This window comes from Chlamydotis macqueenii, chromosome 13, assembly GCF_036417535.1.
Source record: "Chlamydotis macqueenii isolate bChlMac1 chromosome 13, bChlMac1.mat, whole genome shotgun sequence".
NCBI classification, from domain to species: domain Eukaryota; kingdom Metazoa; phylum Chordata; class Aves; order Otidiformes; family Otididae; genus Chlamydotis; species Chlamydotis macqueenii.
In genome coordinates, this window is record NC_141568.1 from 18,486,205 (window position 1) to 18,501,483 (window position 15,279).

At 50.8% G+C, this 15,279-nt stretch overlaps 1 protein-coding gene across 1 annotated transcript; it reads left to right on the forward strand.

The window, feature by feature from the left end:
- Positions 1-1,770: 1,770 nt before the first annotated feature.
- Positions 1,771-5,084, forward strand: IRX3 (iroquois homeobox 3). Its single transcript, XM_086758069.1, has 4 exons — positions 1,771-2,291; positions 2,442-3,531; positions 3,986-4,052; positions 4,701-5,084. Exons 1-4 carry the CDS (start codon positions 2,073-2,075, stop codon positions 4,753-4,755), a joined length of 1,431 nt encoding a protein of 476 aa, XP_086614195.1. The 5' UTR covers positions 1,771-2,072; the 3' UTR covers positions 4,756-5,084.
- The last annotated feature ends 10,195 nt before the right edge of the window (positions 5,085-15,279 follow it).

A 15,279-nucleotide genomic window follows, 5' to 3' on the forward strand; every position in this document is an offset into this window, starting at 1 on the left:
ATTCCCCCAACCCAGAGTTGTTTTTGCACTAGATTAGCAGATAGGAAATGCTATAAAGATGAACTTAATACGATTAGAGATGTTTCCTACAGATTTTCATATATTGATTCAGGGAATTTTAATTCTGGAGCTTGCTTTGCTATAATCCGCATTTATTACAAGCTGATACAGTTTTATTATAGCAAGCTATCAAGGTCGATTCCTTTAACTGCATAATCTGACACGAATTTCATTTTTAAAGAAATGTAGTTATAAAAATCCATACTGTGGGCACAGCGGTTATATTGTCCCTCAATCATATTTTAAAGGCAATAAATCCAGAGAGTATTTGGGAAGAGAGGGGAATACGGTTAAACGGCTCTCCTCCGGTCTCAACTCCTCAAAGGACCCTTCAAACTTTTTTTCTCTCTTTTTTTTTTTTTTTTTTTTTTTAAATACGCGGAGTATTTTCGAAGGCAGGTAGGGGCGGCAGGCCCGGGCCCCCGAGCTCCCACCCGCAGCCGCAGCCCCATGGCCGGGGGAGGTGGAGGGGGGGGGGGTGGGGGGGTTTGCGGTGCCTCCCGCCCGGCAGCAGCCGGGACTGACGAACGGCCGAAATTCTACCCCTGGTTCGCGAGAAGGAAAGGAAGGGGGCATTAAAAAAAAAAAAAAAAGGGCAAATTTTAAATGTGTTGATGGTAAAAAAAAAAAAAATCTTATTCGGTAATTAAACCGCATCTTGACTCCTTCCCCACGGCTCCTCGCAAGCCCGTGCCACCGCTCCCTTTGCAAATGTTGCACGTCCCAGGTACCCCCCTCTAAGCCTTGTAGTGATGCAGAACAGAGGGAATAAGCAAAATGATCATAAATTTCCTAATTAGAGATTTCGCACCAAGACAAAAAGGTGTTAATGAGTTTAATTCCAGTGCCTGTCATTGTCCCTTTTTTCACACCACTTATTTACTAATGGCCCAGAGGGCTGCTCCCGTCTCTCCTTTGTTAAGATTTTAATTTGCCTTCTTTTCTGCCTTTGATGTAAAATTGTGACCTACAACTCTTTGAAGTCCCTTATTAGGAGGAAAATTAACTTAGCTTTTCCACTGTATCTGCCCACTGTTAGTCCAGACAAAACGTAGAGAGCTCCTTAAAGATTCAGCGCATTAGGAAATTTTTCAGGGTAGTTCGGGAAATGCTTTTTTTTTTTTTAATTATTATTTAATCTAACAGACTTTAAAATCTATATTAGGAGATGTAACCCTCGCCAGGGCCGGAGCAAGGGGAAGGGAATATCTTAATAAAGAAAACAAAATGAACCCGGGCAAGGGAAAGGCTGTAAATTTGAAAACCTGAAAAGGGGGACTGGTGGGGAGGGAGGAGGGGGGGAGCAGCCTTTATTTTTAAATGTCACAACTTTTTCCTATCCCTCTCGTGTGCCGCTCACAGCTGACACCCTGGCTTCCTACGCTCCGGGGGAGGAGGGGGGGGAGTTTGGGCTACGAAAGAAATTATATCTAAATCTATCTCTATGTAATTAGAATACCATGAGGCAGGGTTAAACCTTTGTAAAACACACAACTGATTGGCGATCGCTAAAACGAGATTTGAAAGCAACTCAAATAAAAGATCGCGACGTCAGTAAACAGATTTAGAAAAAAAAAAAAAAAAGAAGGGAAAGAAAAAAAAAAAAGGCAGCTAGTGACAAACCCGGCGAGAGCGAGCTCTGGGCATGAGAGAGAGAGGGAGGCAGAGGGAGAGAGAGACTTAAAAGAAATAGGAGGGGCTTGTGAGAGACTAGAAATGTCAATCAGAGCCCGGAGTCCCAATAATCTCAGGCAATCTGTTAGGACCTGACCCGGGTCCACTCAGATCAATAGGAAAAGTGAGAGAAGAAAGAAGCGACCGGATCGTTTACGGCGGCGGCCGAGGACCGGAGGGAGCCCGCGGCCTCCGCACCCCCCCCTTCCCCATGTCCGCCGGCGGGCGCTGAGCGACCGGGCTCCCTCCTCCGCCCCGGCCCCGCTGCTTTCTCCCCGTTCTCTCCCTTCTTCCTCTCTCCCCCCCACCCCTCCTCCTCCTCCCCCCGCTCCCCCACCATGTCTTTCCCCCAGCTGGGTTACCAGTACATCAGGCCGATTTACCCGGCGGAGCGCCCGGCCGGCGGCGGCGGCGGCTCCCGCGGCGGCTCGGAGCTGCCCCCCCCCGGGACCCTCTCCAACGTCCTCTCCTCCATGTACGGCGCACCCTACGCCGCCGCGCAGGGCTATGGAGCCTTCCTGCCCTACGCCGCCGAGCTGCCCATCTTCCCCCAGCTGGTAAGGGCCCCCCCTTTCTTCCTCCTCCTTTTTTCCCGGGCCGGGTCGCGGTGGGGATCGGGCCGGGGCGGGGAGGGGGGGGTGGTGGTGGTGTGGGGGGGTTGTGGGGCCGCCGTCTGAGCCGGGGCCGCCCCTTCCCTCTGTCTGCAGGGCGCGCAGTACGAGCTGAAGGAGAGCCCGGGGGTGCAGCACGCCGCCTTCCCCCCCCCTCACCACCCCGCCTTCTACCCCTACGGGCAGTACCAGTTTGGGGACCCGTCGCGACCCAAGAACGCCACCCGGGAGAGCACCAGCACCCTCAAGGCCTGGCTCAACGAGCACCGGAAAAACCCCTACCCCACGAAGGGCGAGAAGATCATGCTGGCCATCATCACCAAAATGACCCTCACCCAGGTCTCCACCTGGTTCGCCAACGCGCGGCGGCGGCTCAAGAAGGAGAATAAAATGACCTGGGCCCCCCGCAGCCGGACGGACGAGGAGGGCAACTCCTACGGGAGCGACCACGAGGGGGAAGAGGAGAAGCGGGAGGAGGAAGAAGAAGAGGAGGAGGAAGAGGAGATCGACCTGGAGAACATCGACACCGAGAACATGGAGAGCAACAAGGACGAGCTGGAGGACGAGCTGCAGGACGCCGACCTCCTGCACTCCGACTGCAAGACGGACTCGGAGGGCTCCGACGGCTTCGAGGACCTGCCCCGCACGGCCGCCGAGGGGGACCCGCACCGCCTCCGCCACCACCACCACCGCCTCCTCCTCCACCATCACCGCCACCACCACCACCACCAGTGCGAGCTCCCCGCCGGCCCGGAGCCCCCCAAGCCGCCCCTCCCGCCGCCGCCTCGCCACCTCTCGCCCCCCCCCTCCTCCGCCTCCTCGTCCGCCGCCTCCTCCCCGACGGACGGCGCTTTGGCCGGCACCCTGCCGAAACCCAAAATCTGGTCGCTGGCCGAGACGGCCACCAGCCCGGACAACCCCCGCAAGTCCCCCGGCGGCGGCTCCCCGCCGCTGCCGCTGCCGCCCCCCCCGCCGCCCCACAGACTCGTCTCCTCCTGCCCGCTGGGCAAGTTCCCCAACTGGACCAACCGCCCCTTCCCGCCGCCCCCCCCGCACCACCACCCCCCGCACCCGCTGGCCTTACTGAACACTCCCCACCTGCTGGGGCTGGGGGCCGCTGCCGCCCCCCCCGCCGCCTTCCCGCGGCCCGCGGACCAGGCGCAGAGCGCGGAGCCCGCCGGAGCAGGTGACCGCTGACCGACGCGACGGGACGGGGCGGGGGGCCGCCGCGGGGGGCTCGGCGGTGCGGTATAGAGTGGGAGGGACACACAATTCGTGCGTGGGGGCGCCGGCCCCGCGCGTTTTTCTTACGGCGGCCCCGGTCGCGGCGCAGCCGTCGGGGCGCAGGCGGCGGCGGAGCCGGGACGGGGGTGGGGGGGCCCAGTTATCCTCGTCCCCGCGATCTACCGGCCTCCGACGGAGATGGCTTTTGTTGCGGGAGGTGGCGGTGCTGGGATCGGCGCTGCGGGGCGTGCTGCGGGGCTGCTCGCTCTCCCTTCTGACGGTGGCTCCCGCGGCGAAGCCGGCGTTCCGTGCCGAGCAGCGATCTGAAGTCTGGAGGCTTAATTCAGGGATCGAGGGGGAAATCAAACGGCGGCTATAAAGGAACGCTTTTTTTTTTTTTTTTCTCCTCCTTTTAGATCGATCTAGTGCCTTGGAAGTAGAGAAAAAGTTAATAAAGACAGCTTTCCAGCCAGTGCAGAGGCGGTAAGAGCTTGCTTCTCAGTCTCCTCAGGATATCTAGAGGCAGTTGTAAATGGTTAGACTATTTTCTCCGCTTCTTTAGTTCCCTTTCCAGGGCGGTTTCTTGTTCTTCCTCTGCGTGCGTGGTGCGTTATTCTGATTTTTTTTTTTTTAAATCTATATATTTTTTTTCCCCTTCTATTCTGTCTTCTGGGCCGGCTCCCGTGGGCAGTGGCGGTGCGGGTGCCTGCGGCCGGGCCGGGCGGGAGCGTAGCGGGGAGAAATACAGTGGCGGGGCGGGGGGAAATAGCAAAGACAAATTGAAAAAAAAAAAACCAAAAAAAAAACCCAAAAAACCAAACCAAACAAACCCCAGCTAGCGTGAAAACTTGAGAGGCTGAGCCTCGCTGTCCCGAGATCGGCGCGGCGGGGCCGGAATCAGTTGCTCTTTTGAGTGGCTGCAGCCGCGGGGATCGGGCCCGTGGTATTTTAATCGCTAAATAAATTTGCTCTAAGTCACTCTGAAAACTTTTTATATTTAGAAATCTATTTTAAAAATAATAACAACAACAACAAAACCAGTGCTGCCTACGCTTAAAAATATTATGCCAGCCCGATCTGACTAGAAAACCTAGTAAATATTTTTTTTTTTCTGTCATTTTTTTTTTCCAGGCCCCAGAACCAACTTGATGCCGCTATGGTTCTATCGGCGTTGTCATCATCATAGTTAATTAAAAAAAAAAAATTGTTGTTGTAATGATTGTAAAAAGAAATCTCTGTATAGTTACAACTTGTAAGCATGTCCGTATATTGAAACTAAAAAGGGAAAATAAAAAACCAACCCCAAAAAACCCCGACCCCGCTTCTGTACTATCATCTGGATTAGCCGAGTTTGTGAGGTTTTTTGGAAGTCCAGTGAGAATTAGGTGTTTCGATTTTTTTGTTGTTGTTGTTTGTTTTTGTACATACCGTAAAAATGTACATATGTGTGAACCAAATTGTACAAGAAAGTATCTATTTTTGGCTAATAAATAAACTGTTGCCACTTTGACTACACTCTCTTTTCCCACCTCCGGAGTTATTTTTCTCACTCCCCTCTGTGGCGGCGGGAGCGGCGCATCCCGGGCGGTGCTGGGCCCCGGGCCGGGCGGGCGGCGGGGCTGGGCCGGACCGGGCCGGGCGGCGGGGCTGGGGCCGGATCGGGAGTCGGCCGGGCCGGGGCCGGGCGATGAGGCTGCGGCGGGGCCGGGCGGCGGAGCTGGGCCGGGAGATGAGGCCGAGCCCGGGGCCAGGCGGCCGGTGAGGCCGGTGAGGCCGGGCCGGGCCGGGCCGCGCGGCTCTTCCGGCGGCGGCAGGGCCCAAGGCTGGAGCCGCAGCGCCCCCTGCAGGCAGCGCCGCCCCAGCCCGGCTGCCGGTGTGGCGGGGGGGGGGGGGGGGGGCGGACAGAGCTCGCAGGCCGCCCCCCTCCCGCTTTTGTTTCTCTTCCTCGGCACCCCTGTCTGGGGGGGGGGGGGGTGGGGTGGGTGTGTGTGTGCCCCCCCCGCTCCTTACAGCCCTGGAAATGGCATAATGACGGCGGTGGTGACGAAATGGCTGCTGCTTTTCTGGTTTTGGTGACAGACCCTCCGGAGGGGGGCTTGGGGGGGCTGTGCTCGGCGCTAGGCAGCAAGAGTTAAAACGAAGTTAAAGTACAAACAGAAGCACATAGCTGACATGCTTCAAGTTGAGACAGTACACGGTACGCAAATGCGCAGGGCGCGATATTGACGTTTTGAGGTCATAGTGATAGGAATGTATTATTTATAGGATCGGGTTGCGCTAGGCCGATAAACTGCATTTCAAATCCTAGGCGTTTGCAAGCGATAAGATTTATACATATGTTTACACTGCGTGTGCATACACATATACGTTCTATACCTGCTCTAACATTTCCCGGTTAATATTCCCCCGGCAGGCGGTGCGTTACGGCGGGGAGGCCCGCGCTGCTGCTGGCGAAGGCTGTGGGAGCCGGCCCTGGACCCCCAGCGACGCCGGCGAAGGGAACCCGCAGAGTTGGCGGCGGCGTTGCCATCTCTGCTTGCTCCCTGCCGCGTCCCCTTCCTTCACACATACGTCCTCTCCGGCCACGGCTCGCCCGGGAAACGGCGTTTCCCTCCTGGCAGCCCTGTCCTTCTGCCAGGAACCGTTCCCCCTTTTTCGCTCCGACGAAACGAGGAGAAGCTCTGTGGTGGGGTGGTTAGCAACCAGATTGCTCCTCATGTAAATTTTACCCAGCCTTTCTGCACTTTGTATCCTTGCTTTTTCCTTAGCCAATTCTTGCTGAAAGGGAAAAAAAAAGAGGGAAAAAAGAAAAAAAAGATTAATGGCATGTAAAATGGGAGGGGTGGGGCGGTGGGGGAGAGAAAGCTAGAGGCAAATTTCCACATCCCCTTCCTCTGGGCATCCTGGTGGGTTTTCCATAGAAACTTTCACACAGTGCCCAGACAGATGCTTAAAGGGGGTGGAAGAAAATAATGAACCCTCCATGGGAAAACAATTGCATCCCCAGCTTTCCCCCTCCATTCAAGGCTCCTTTGCCGTCGCAGCCGAGCCCCTCAGCTCCCGGTCCCCACAGAGCCCTCTCCCCGCACTCTGGCCGGCGCGGATGCTCCCGCAGCAGCGGCGGCTGCCCGGTGGCCATGGGAAAGCTGCGCCTTTGGCTTCTGGAAGGGAGAACTTGGCTTCCCTGTGGGGGGGAAAGCATCCTTTGTGCCTGCCCGGCCTTCCTAATGTGGAGAAAACTCCCATTAATTTTGCGAGGAAGCATTTTGTTATGCGCGTTTCAAGAAAACATTACAAATCTACTCGTATATATTTTTTTTTTAGAAATCACTCCCGCAGCTTGACGGCCTCGCTGGAGCCCCAGCCAGGCCTGCCCAAGACGGCGCAGAGAGGCCTCCCTCTCCCTCCCCTCTCCGTTGGCTGCTCTTTTCCTGTCTAATCAATTATCTCCCTAGCCAGTCCTCCTCAAAGGTGAGAGCTCATTATGCATATTCATAAATCACAGCTCCCAGCCCTGACACTGATTGATGTAATCATCTCCCGCTCACTCCCTGTCTGCACGGGGCTGGCCGGAGGAAGCGCTGGTGAGGATGAGGAGGCAGGAGAAAGAGACTTCCAACTTGTCAGACCCACTTTGGCTGGGAGCGGCCGGCCGGGCGTAGCGGGCCGCGTTGGGCTGTCCGTGCACCGCAGGCAAAGCGCCCCTCACAGCCTGGGGAAAAGACGGGAGAGAGACCCCGCCAGCTGAGAAATACGGTGAGCTGCCTCCGGGACAGCTGGCTGTTAGGCAAAATTACAGGAGTAAGGAAGAGATGCAGCGCGGTTTTCAGAGTTAGGCATCAGACCAGGCGTTAAAACACCATAACGTCCCCCCCCAAATCTGTCATGTTCGCTAACGCGCCTGCTTTGCTTTTCCCTAGGTCGTTAAAGCTGGTGTGTCCCCATAGCAGAGACGCACTCTGCACGGGTTCTGATCACAAGTATTTAGACAGGCGATACAGCAAACACCCTCAGTGCTATCCCTGCGGCTGTCCTTAGTAGCTATACTGTACGAAAAAATAAGAGGAAAAAGTTGTGAACGATGTAAGTGACTGCTGCAAGGATTCGGGGGCAAACAGGCTGCTCCAGCCCAGCCTGCCAGCTTTTCGGATAGGGACGTGATTTGGTTCCCAACGCGCGTTTCGGCACGGCAGCGTTCAAGATGCTGCTCGGATTATGTGTTTTACCTGTATAGTTATTATTTACATTTTTAAAATGCCCCTTTTTACCACTTTGATCAGAGCGATCAGTGGACTAGAGTAATAATACAAAAAATATATACGCCTGGAAATCCTAACAAGATACAAATCAAAGGGAGTCCTAATCAAGGACTTTTGAGAGTGTTATCTTCCTTGTTAACAAATGGTAACAAGAAAATTAAGGCTTATAGCTTGCTTGCATTTTATCTAAGAAAACCAGTAGAGATATCAGATGTTCTTTGTTTTATACGTTTGACTGTAAAGCGGAATAATGAAGAACATGTACCTTCTAAGACTTCCTTTGCTCTGTGGGCGTTGTTAACCCTTTAGCGTGCCAGCGAAATTCCGAATTTGCAGGGCAAGGACGAGACCGCACTGCCGCCCGGGGTTTTTGAGGCCTGTCTTTGCTGCAGTCAAGACAACGTATTTTTTTATTAAATGCTGAAATTGGAACAAAGCAACAATGGCTGCTTGCTAAGTGTGCATGTCCAACAGGCCTCCTTACTATTCAGCAAATGGAAGATATTAAACAACATTTTGCTTAAAGGTACACTGAGGCCATTTCCATTAGGACGTGGTGTCATTCATTTATTCACATGTTAAGTGGATGTCCTTGTGGCTAATGAGTAATAATCAACAGTGACTCCACTTTATTCCTTTGCTCCCAGCAATGTTAAATACTCTGATGGAGTCTCTTTGCTGACACACTAGAGAATATGGTTAAAAAGTGCTAAAGGACATTTTCAGCGCAGAGCGGCCGCACACACGCAGGCTGGAAATAGCGCTTTTATTACAGTCTATTCTATTAGGCTTTGTTCCTGTTTAAGGCAGGGCGTGTGGGAACGGCGGGTATTTATCTGAAGGGGCCTTATGCCTTAAAAGCTGAGAACTCTCTCAGTTTGAGAGTCAATGTGGCCACTGCTGGGAGATGAGCTCTCTTCCAGCTGGTTTATTTAAAAAAAAAAAAAAAAAAAAAAAAAATCAAACCGCACCTTACGGTACCTTCTCTAGTTTTCTACGTGACTTCAGATACACGTTTAGTGATTTAGGACAAAACCTTTCCTGCAAAAAAATCTAGTTTGACATTTATTTTATAAAATAAAGTAACTCCCCTACCAGCTAATTAATCCATTTTATTACATCAACCTCAGCAGCTAAGTAGGCTAATAAACTGTATTAATATATATTTTTTCCTTTACGTGATTGCTTACACTGGAGTCTGCAGCTTGGTTGTCTCCTGTGTCAGTTCCTAAAGTTTGAAAGGTATAAATGAATCATTCTTGGTCATGATTAAGCTTAAGTTAGAAATAAAACACGTCAATCAATCTGGTTGGAAATGTTCCTGCTGTCCAAGTTGGTTATGCAAAACACTCTAAGGTGTGTAGGCATGCTCAATTAGGTCAAGGGATCTGATGGCACTCCTAGCCATAAATGTGTGTCACTTGGATTCCTCATTATTTTTAGCAGCAGTGAAAATGCATGTCAGTAGGCCAGCTAGCCAGGCTAGAATAAAATTACTTACCGAGTGTGCATAAAACTGAGGTTTTAATGCATTAATATTATACTTATTTTCAAGCAAAACAGCGAAAGGAAAATATGTCTCTCTCAAATATATGAGTCAGTGTCTTGAATTTCTCAGCGATCATTAGTATCATCCACACTGGACTGTGTAATACTCAAGATACCTCAGCAGTGAAATTTAAGTGCCTAAAAACATAGATGTAATGTGAAATTAGACACAGGGAGTAAAACATCAGTTTGTTCCGTTACAGTCTAACTTGCTTCCAAGAGAGGGGAAGCTCCACTAAAAGATCAGACCAGCCCCATTCTTCCAAAAATAACGTGATGAAGAAGGACATCTGAGATGGCTATTGGGCAGCGGCACTGGTGCCGGTGTTCTCAGGTGGGGCTTCCGCAAGTGATTCCTGCAGAAGACAGCATCAGAAATTCATGCTCGATAGACGGGCTTCCTCTGGTGCGCTACATCACAGCCTGATACCAACAGTTTCCATGCAATTCCAGGAAAAAAAAAAAAAAATGCCAGGAGAAGGAAGTTTCAGTGCTCACAGCTGCCCTCCTGGCACCTGGTGTAGTCACTGAATTGGCTAAGCAGCCGGGGTGAAATCCTCCGGTTTTAAACTTTCCATGCTGGTACTGGGAACCACACCAAGGCCTTGGGCACAAAAATTTGAATGAGAAACCAGCTAAAAGCAACACAACACTCCAGCTTATTTTTGTTATGTAAAAAAAAAAGAAGTAAACAAACTAAATGCAGGAAACTGGCAAACTAAAAGAAAAACATTGCTTCCAAGAATGAGAGGGAGGACGATACTGCAGAGGTGAGGCTGGTGCTTCTTAAACAGGGTTCTCACATGGGGTGTGAAAGCTGGCAGTGTCCCTTTAAGAACAGCACCACGCAGCTAATATTTTCTTTGCTGCCAATAAAACGCAATGAAATCTCATGAATTAATATCTTCACTTCAGGAAGAATTCCCGTTCTTTTCTTCGGATATCAAAATGGAGCCATCATCAGTCAGTCAGTTAAATGGGAGAATCCGGAGAGTAAGTAAATGGAAGAGCTTTCAAACGCGGGGCTGAAAATGCCCAATGAATGTGTAGGGGGGCTCCAATAAAAAGATTTTGACTTGTGTTTTCACCCCTTTCCCACTTTGCTCATTGTTTGCTGACACTGCTATGGACACAGCATTCAGTCCCTGCCCGCCCCAGCCCTGGGATGTAAAAATGTCATCTCTATTGTGCTGCCGGGCCCGCTTTGATGCTGCCGCAGCCCTTTGTGTGCCCTTCTCAATCCCTTTATAAGGCCGTCCCGATTGTCCGTACTGAACATCGCCACAAAAGCTCGTCTTATTGAGAAAAAAAAAAAAAAAAAGTCAGAGAGGGGCCAAATGACGGGAGATTGGGCCTTCACCGTAAAAGCCCTGCTATTCACATTCAGCAGTCATTTTTTGTCGCCGAGGAATGACAAAGTTGGGACTGCGGCAGGGCCAGCAAAGCCATCTTAGCCGCTTTCTCCTTCGAATTCATTTATAATTACTGTTATTGCTTTTGTAAACGTCATGTACTCCTGAGGACAAATGTTAAATCCTAGATGCAGTTGTGGAGGGTGTTTTCCCTTTTCCAAAGGAAAACGACTGCGTAACTCTCGTGTACGTTTCCTTTGGAAACTTTAGACGAACGGATTGTGTGGAAATCCAGCTACTTACACGCCATAAAAAGGGCTTGTTACGATGATAAAATAAGCCAGAAATAGACCCCCATTACCCCCCCGATATGTAGAAGCGCACATCTTTGCAACCGAGAACCCGGGTTTAAACAGCCGGGCTGGAACACCTCTACCGGTTGTTCTTTCCCCTAACTTGTACTGAGCCTCTGCGGGCAGGATGGAGACAAAGGCGGGATAAGGTCTTATTCTTTGGGAAGGGGCTATCGGGATGGGAGGACGGTGATTTCATGGCTTTTGTTAGCGAGGTTAGGGACCGAGTTCTCTCACTGAATTAGAATGGTAACAAGTGGGACTGGGGATCTCTGGGGCTTTTGTAGTGCACTCATCTGAGAGATTGCGCTTTTCTCAGCCCTTCAGATTTATTTTGCCAAAGTTACAGGGCAATTATGGAAATGCGCCCTTTGAAGCTGGGCCGATTTCTCTTTATTTTCTATGTCCCCCCCTCCCAAAGCAAAGCCTCCTGCTCCTCCTTTCTTCAGCGAGTCGGCAGTCGTTAGGCAGCGGGGTTTCGAGTGGCCGTTCAAATATTCTTTTGAACAGTGAGAGAAAGTTTTAATAGATCTATGTTAAAAAAAAATAGACTTTGAAGCTTTTTGGGAAGGAAGTGTAAAATAACAGCAAGGTAACGACGTCCCAGAAAACAGGCCCTGTGTGTGCAAGGCCCTGGAACATGAAACCCTTCCCAGGAGAAGAGGGGCAGCACAGCGGGGCTGGGGCTGGCCAGTCGCATGCCGGGTGTTTGGCCTGGCCGATCCCGGTGCCTCGCCGCGCCGGCACAGCCGGCAGCTCTGCAGCAGCGCTTCACTCCCTGTCCCTCACATCTCCCTAACGAGAGGCCCAGGACAAACAGAATTGTACTTTCGCACCTTTGTACATTATTTATCATCGGAGTTTGGAATCTCGGTGCTGGGTGTGAACCAAGACGACTTATTTTTTACTTTACTTGATACACTAACGTTAAGGAAATACATCTGAAAGCAGATGGTAAGACCTGGAGTGGGGCAGGCCGTGACCAGGCCTAGAAACTCAGTTCTGTAGGTCTCCGTTCGCTCTCCACTCCATTTTCTTATTTGCATTGGAGTACTTTGCTCTTGTCAGATAAACTGGTGTTTTTCTGGGCCATGTAACAAATGGCCAAATTCAGACTTGATGTTAGAGGGGGGAGATTCTATTGGTGTCCCTGAAAGTTGCGCACACTTCGACAGGGCCTGAGCCTGGCCTGAAAGGTGGACCTTCCATCATCAGCAAAACACAGCAGGAATATTAAAGTTTCTTGGCTGAGGTTTTTAACTGAGGTGCAAACATCTTTTTTGCTCTCTATGGAGTTTGTGAGGGATCCTAGGACCACACCTACAGCAGCAAGGAAGAGAAGAGATTTGTGTTTTCTGGACATTAGGGCTTACAAATTTTGCAGCAGAAAGTTCCTCTTAATCACAGATCTATTCGAAAGCATGAAAACCCAGCTCAGACCTCTACAGAAGTGTGCTTACAATAAAGGAACTCGTGATGGTTGAATTTCTCAGAAAGTCGAACGCTGCATCTGTAGCAAATTCCACGTGAGCCAGGCTCAGCGGAGTTGCAGTAGGTACCACCGTGGGAAGACCACCACCTCCCCAATCTTCTCCTCATCCTCCTCCCCTAGCTCCTTTTCACACATCTGAATTTCTTCCCCAGGCTCACACAACTGCTGAGAACTCCTTCCCATTCCTCCATACCTTCTCCCAGTCTGGGATCGCCTTCATTTTTTTCTGGAACTCATCCATCACTGGGATGAATTCCAAATCTGCCCAAACCGGATCCGTTGTTTCAAAGCCCACCGGGAGCTGTAGGGTGTCTGATTCATTTCAACGTGCTGCGGGGTACAGTGTGCTCTCATTTTGTTTGCAATAAAGAGAGGAGGACTTGTGGGACACAGATCTAGGTTCAGGTTTGGGTACAGAACCTTAAAATGGGTTTAGCTTCTGAACAAATTTCTAGTCTACTCCAAGAACATTTCTAATCTTAAAAAGTTCAAGTCAAGAAAAGGCAAATTTGCTAACAGTATTAAGAAGCTGTCCCATCTGTAAATACAACAGGGTAGGGAATCAGCTCCTCTGAAAAATGGTAGTATCCCTACTGTCTGTACCTTTTGATGTAAACCTAGGAAACGTGCAATGGCAAATGGCCACGGGAAATAATTTAGGGAAATGAGCGCAACCCTTCCATTTCTGCCTTTGACAAATTCTCTTTTTTTTTTTTAAACCTCCACGAAACAAACCAGCACACTTCTGTTTGGAGCCCCAAGCTTGCCACAGCTGCTGGCAGCCTCCAAGCCAGTATCACCCTCCAAGCCACAGGCTGAACTTGCCTTGTTTGTGGCCTCTTCTCTTGGGGGAGATGGAGAAGAGCTGTCTGGGCAGCACAGCCTGCCTTTCCAGCTCTCTGTCCTTCCTGCCCTGTACAGCCAGGCACCTGGATCCCCAGGTCCACACCATCCCTGCGGGAGAAGACTTGTCTTCAGTCTGCCCTCAGGTACCTCCAAGATGAGCAGGACCGTTGGCCCACAGTAGTGGACAGTTTCACGTGCTGTTATTGCAGCTCATAGTAATAAGTAATTGCCATGTCCACCTTCCCTGAAAAACACCGCGGTGCGGCGTGGCACGTGGATTCCTCAGAGAGCCTGGCTTCCTATGGTTTTAGGCTTCAAACAATTAAAAAGACTTTGGATCATACTTGCCAATGCCGTTTGCAGAACACAGGGTCTGCCAGCTTCCCCAGGTGAGGGCCCTTCAGCAACCACGCTTCTCCTCTCCAACAGCTCCAGCCTGCCGGTGGTTTTGGTGGGGGGGGGGGGGGTGCATTGTAGTAATCTGGCCGTAAGGCCACAGATCACCACGACGAAGTCTTTGCCTGGAAGGCAAAGGTCACAGATTTTGCATACTTTAGATATTTTGTAAGCCACTTTTAAAGATTGTAAAGAAAATGGGTTTCCATCTTCAGCGCTATCAAAAATGACCCTCAGGATGCAACGCTTCTCTGTGTACTTGTGTCAAAGCCCACCAATTGGTAGGGCAGTCATCAGCTGGGCGAGGCCTTCCCAGTGCCTTGTCTTACCGGGAATAGTTCTGGCTCATCTGGAGAGAGTTTTGTATTTACTCTGTAGCGCAAGTAAAACAGCAGGTCAGAGTGGTGACAGGCAGTGTCTCAAAGGTTTAGAAATAGAGGGCTGGGCACTATAAACTATAATGATAAACTCATTTACGGTACACGAGATGATGCCCCCCTACTACTTCTACAAATAGATTTTAGATATCGGTGTCTACTATTTGACTGTCAGTGGGAAGTGTGTATCTCCTAAGGCTCTGACCCACTTATCTTCTAACCTTGAGCAATTAATCACCGGCATCTAATAGGGAGTAGCAGCGCACGGGAGCATTTGGCGTCCAGCTGGTTCAAAACCACGCTTTCACCTTTTCCACCGCAGTCAGACCCATAACTTCCCTCAACGTGGGACCACTGCTTTCCTTTGGCAGAAGAACTGGCGCAAAACAAACCTCCCTTGGTAGGGGAACTCGCCAATTGCAGTCTCTCTACAAAACAACCCCCCCATTCTGAAACACCCAAAAGAGAGCAGCGTGTGCACTATAAAGCCACCAAACATCAAGGTCTCGGTTATTGGCTGTGCTGCACGCAGGAGCAGAAAACAGAAAGGGTCCCGTTCCCCCTCCGCGTGGGTTACCCGTGTTTCTAGTGCCTGTGACTGCAGGAGGCGACCAGGAGAGGACTGAAAACTGCTATTCTTTCATGCTGGCGGGGAGGGCTGGCGACTTTCCCCCGCCCCATTTCAGCTGTAAGCAAGAGGAATGGCTTTGTCTGCGGCGGGCTGTGCAAAGTTGGAGTAAGGTAGTGAAGAATCAGGCCCCATCGATTCTTTGTAGTACTGGAGCTTTGTTTTGAAGTGCAATAAAAATACAGGTGGCGGAGGAGATAATGCACGGTACCGTTCCTTTGGGACACTGGAGACAGTAAGGAATTCCAAAATACAGAGCGTGGGTTTTTTCCTAGCATTGATCACAAACATTAGTTCAAGAAAACACCCAGAAGTAGCAAATATGCAAATCTGTTATGAAAGAAGAGCCTACACGTACCCGCTATGTTGGAGAATTTGTTTAAGGATATTTGATCCTTGCGCAGAGTTTATCAGATTACGGTTTTAATTTGCGCATTCAGGGTTTTGGTTTTTTTTTTG

Excerpts from the sequence above, each read along its gene's own strand:
- IRX3 (XM_086758069.1), top strand. The coding sequence starts at position 2,073 with ATGTCTTTCCCCCAGCTGGGTTACCAGTACATCAGGCCGATTTACCCG. Across the intron at positions 3,532-3,985 it reads CGCGGAGCCCGCCGGAGCAG|ATCGATCTAGTGCCTTGGAA; the intron begins GTGACCGCTGAC and ends TCCTCCTTTTAG. Across the intron at positions 4,053-4,700 it reads TTCCAGCCAGTGCAGAGGCG|GCCCCAGAACCAACTTGATG; the intron begins GTAAGAGCTTGC and ends TTTTTTTTCCAG.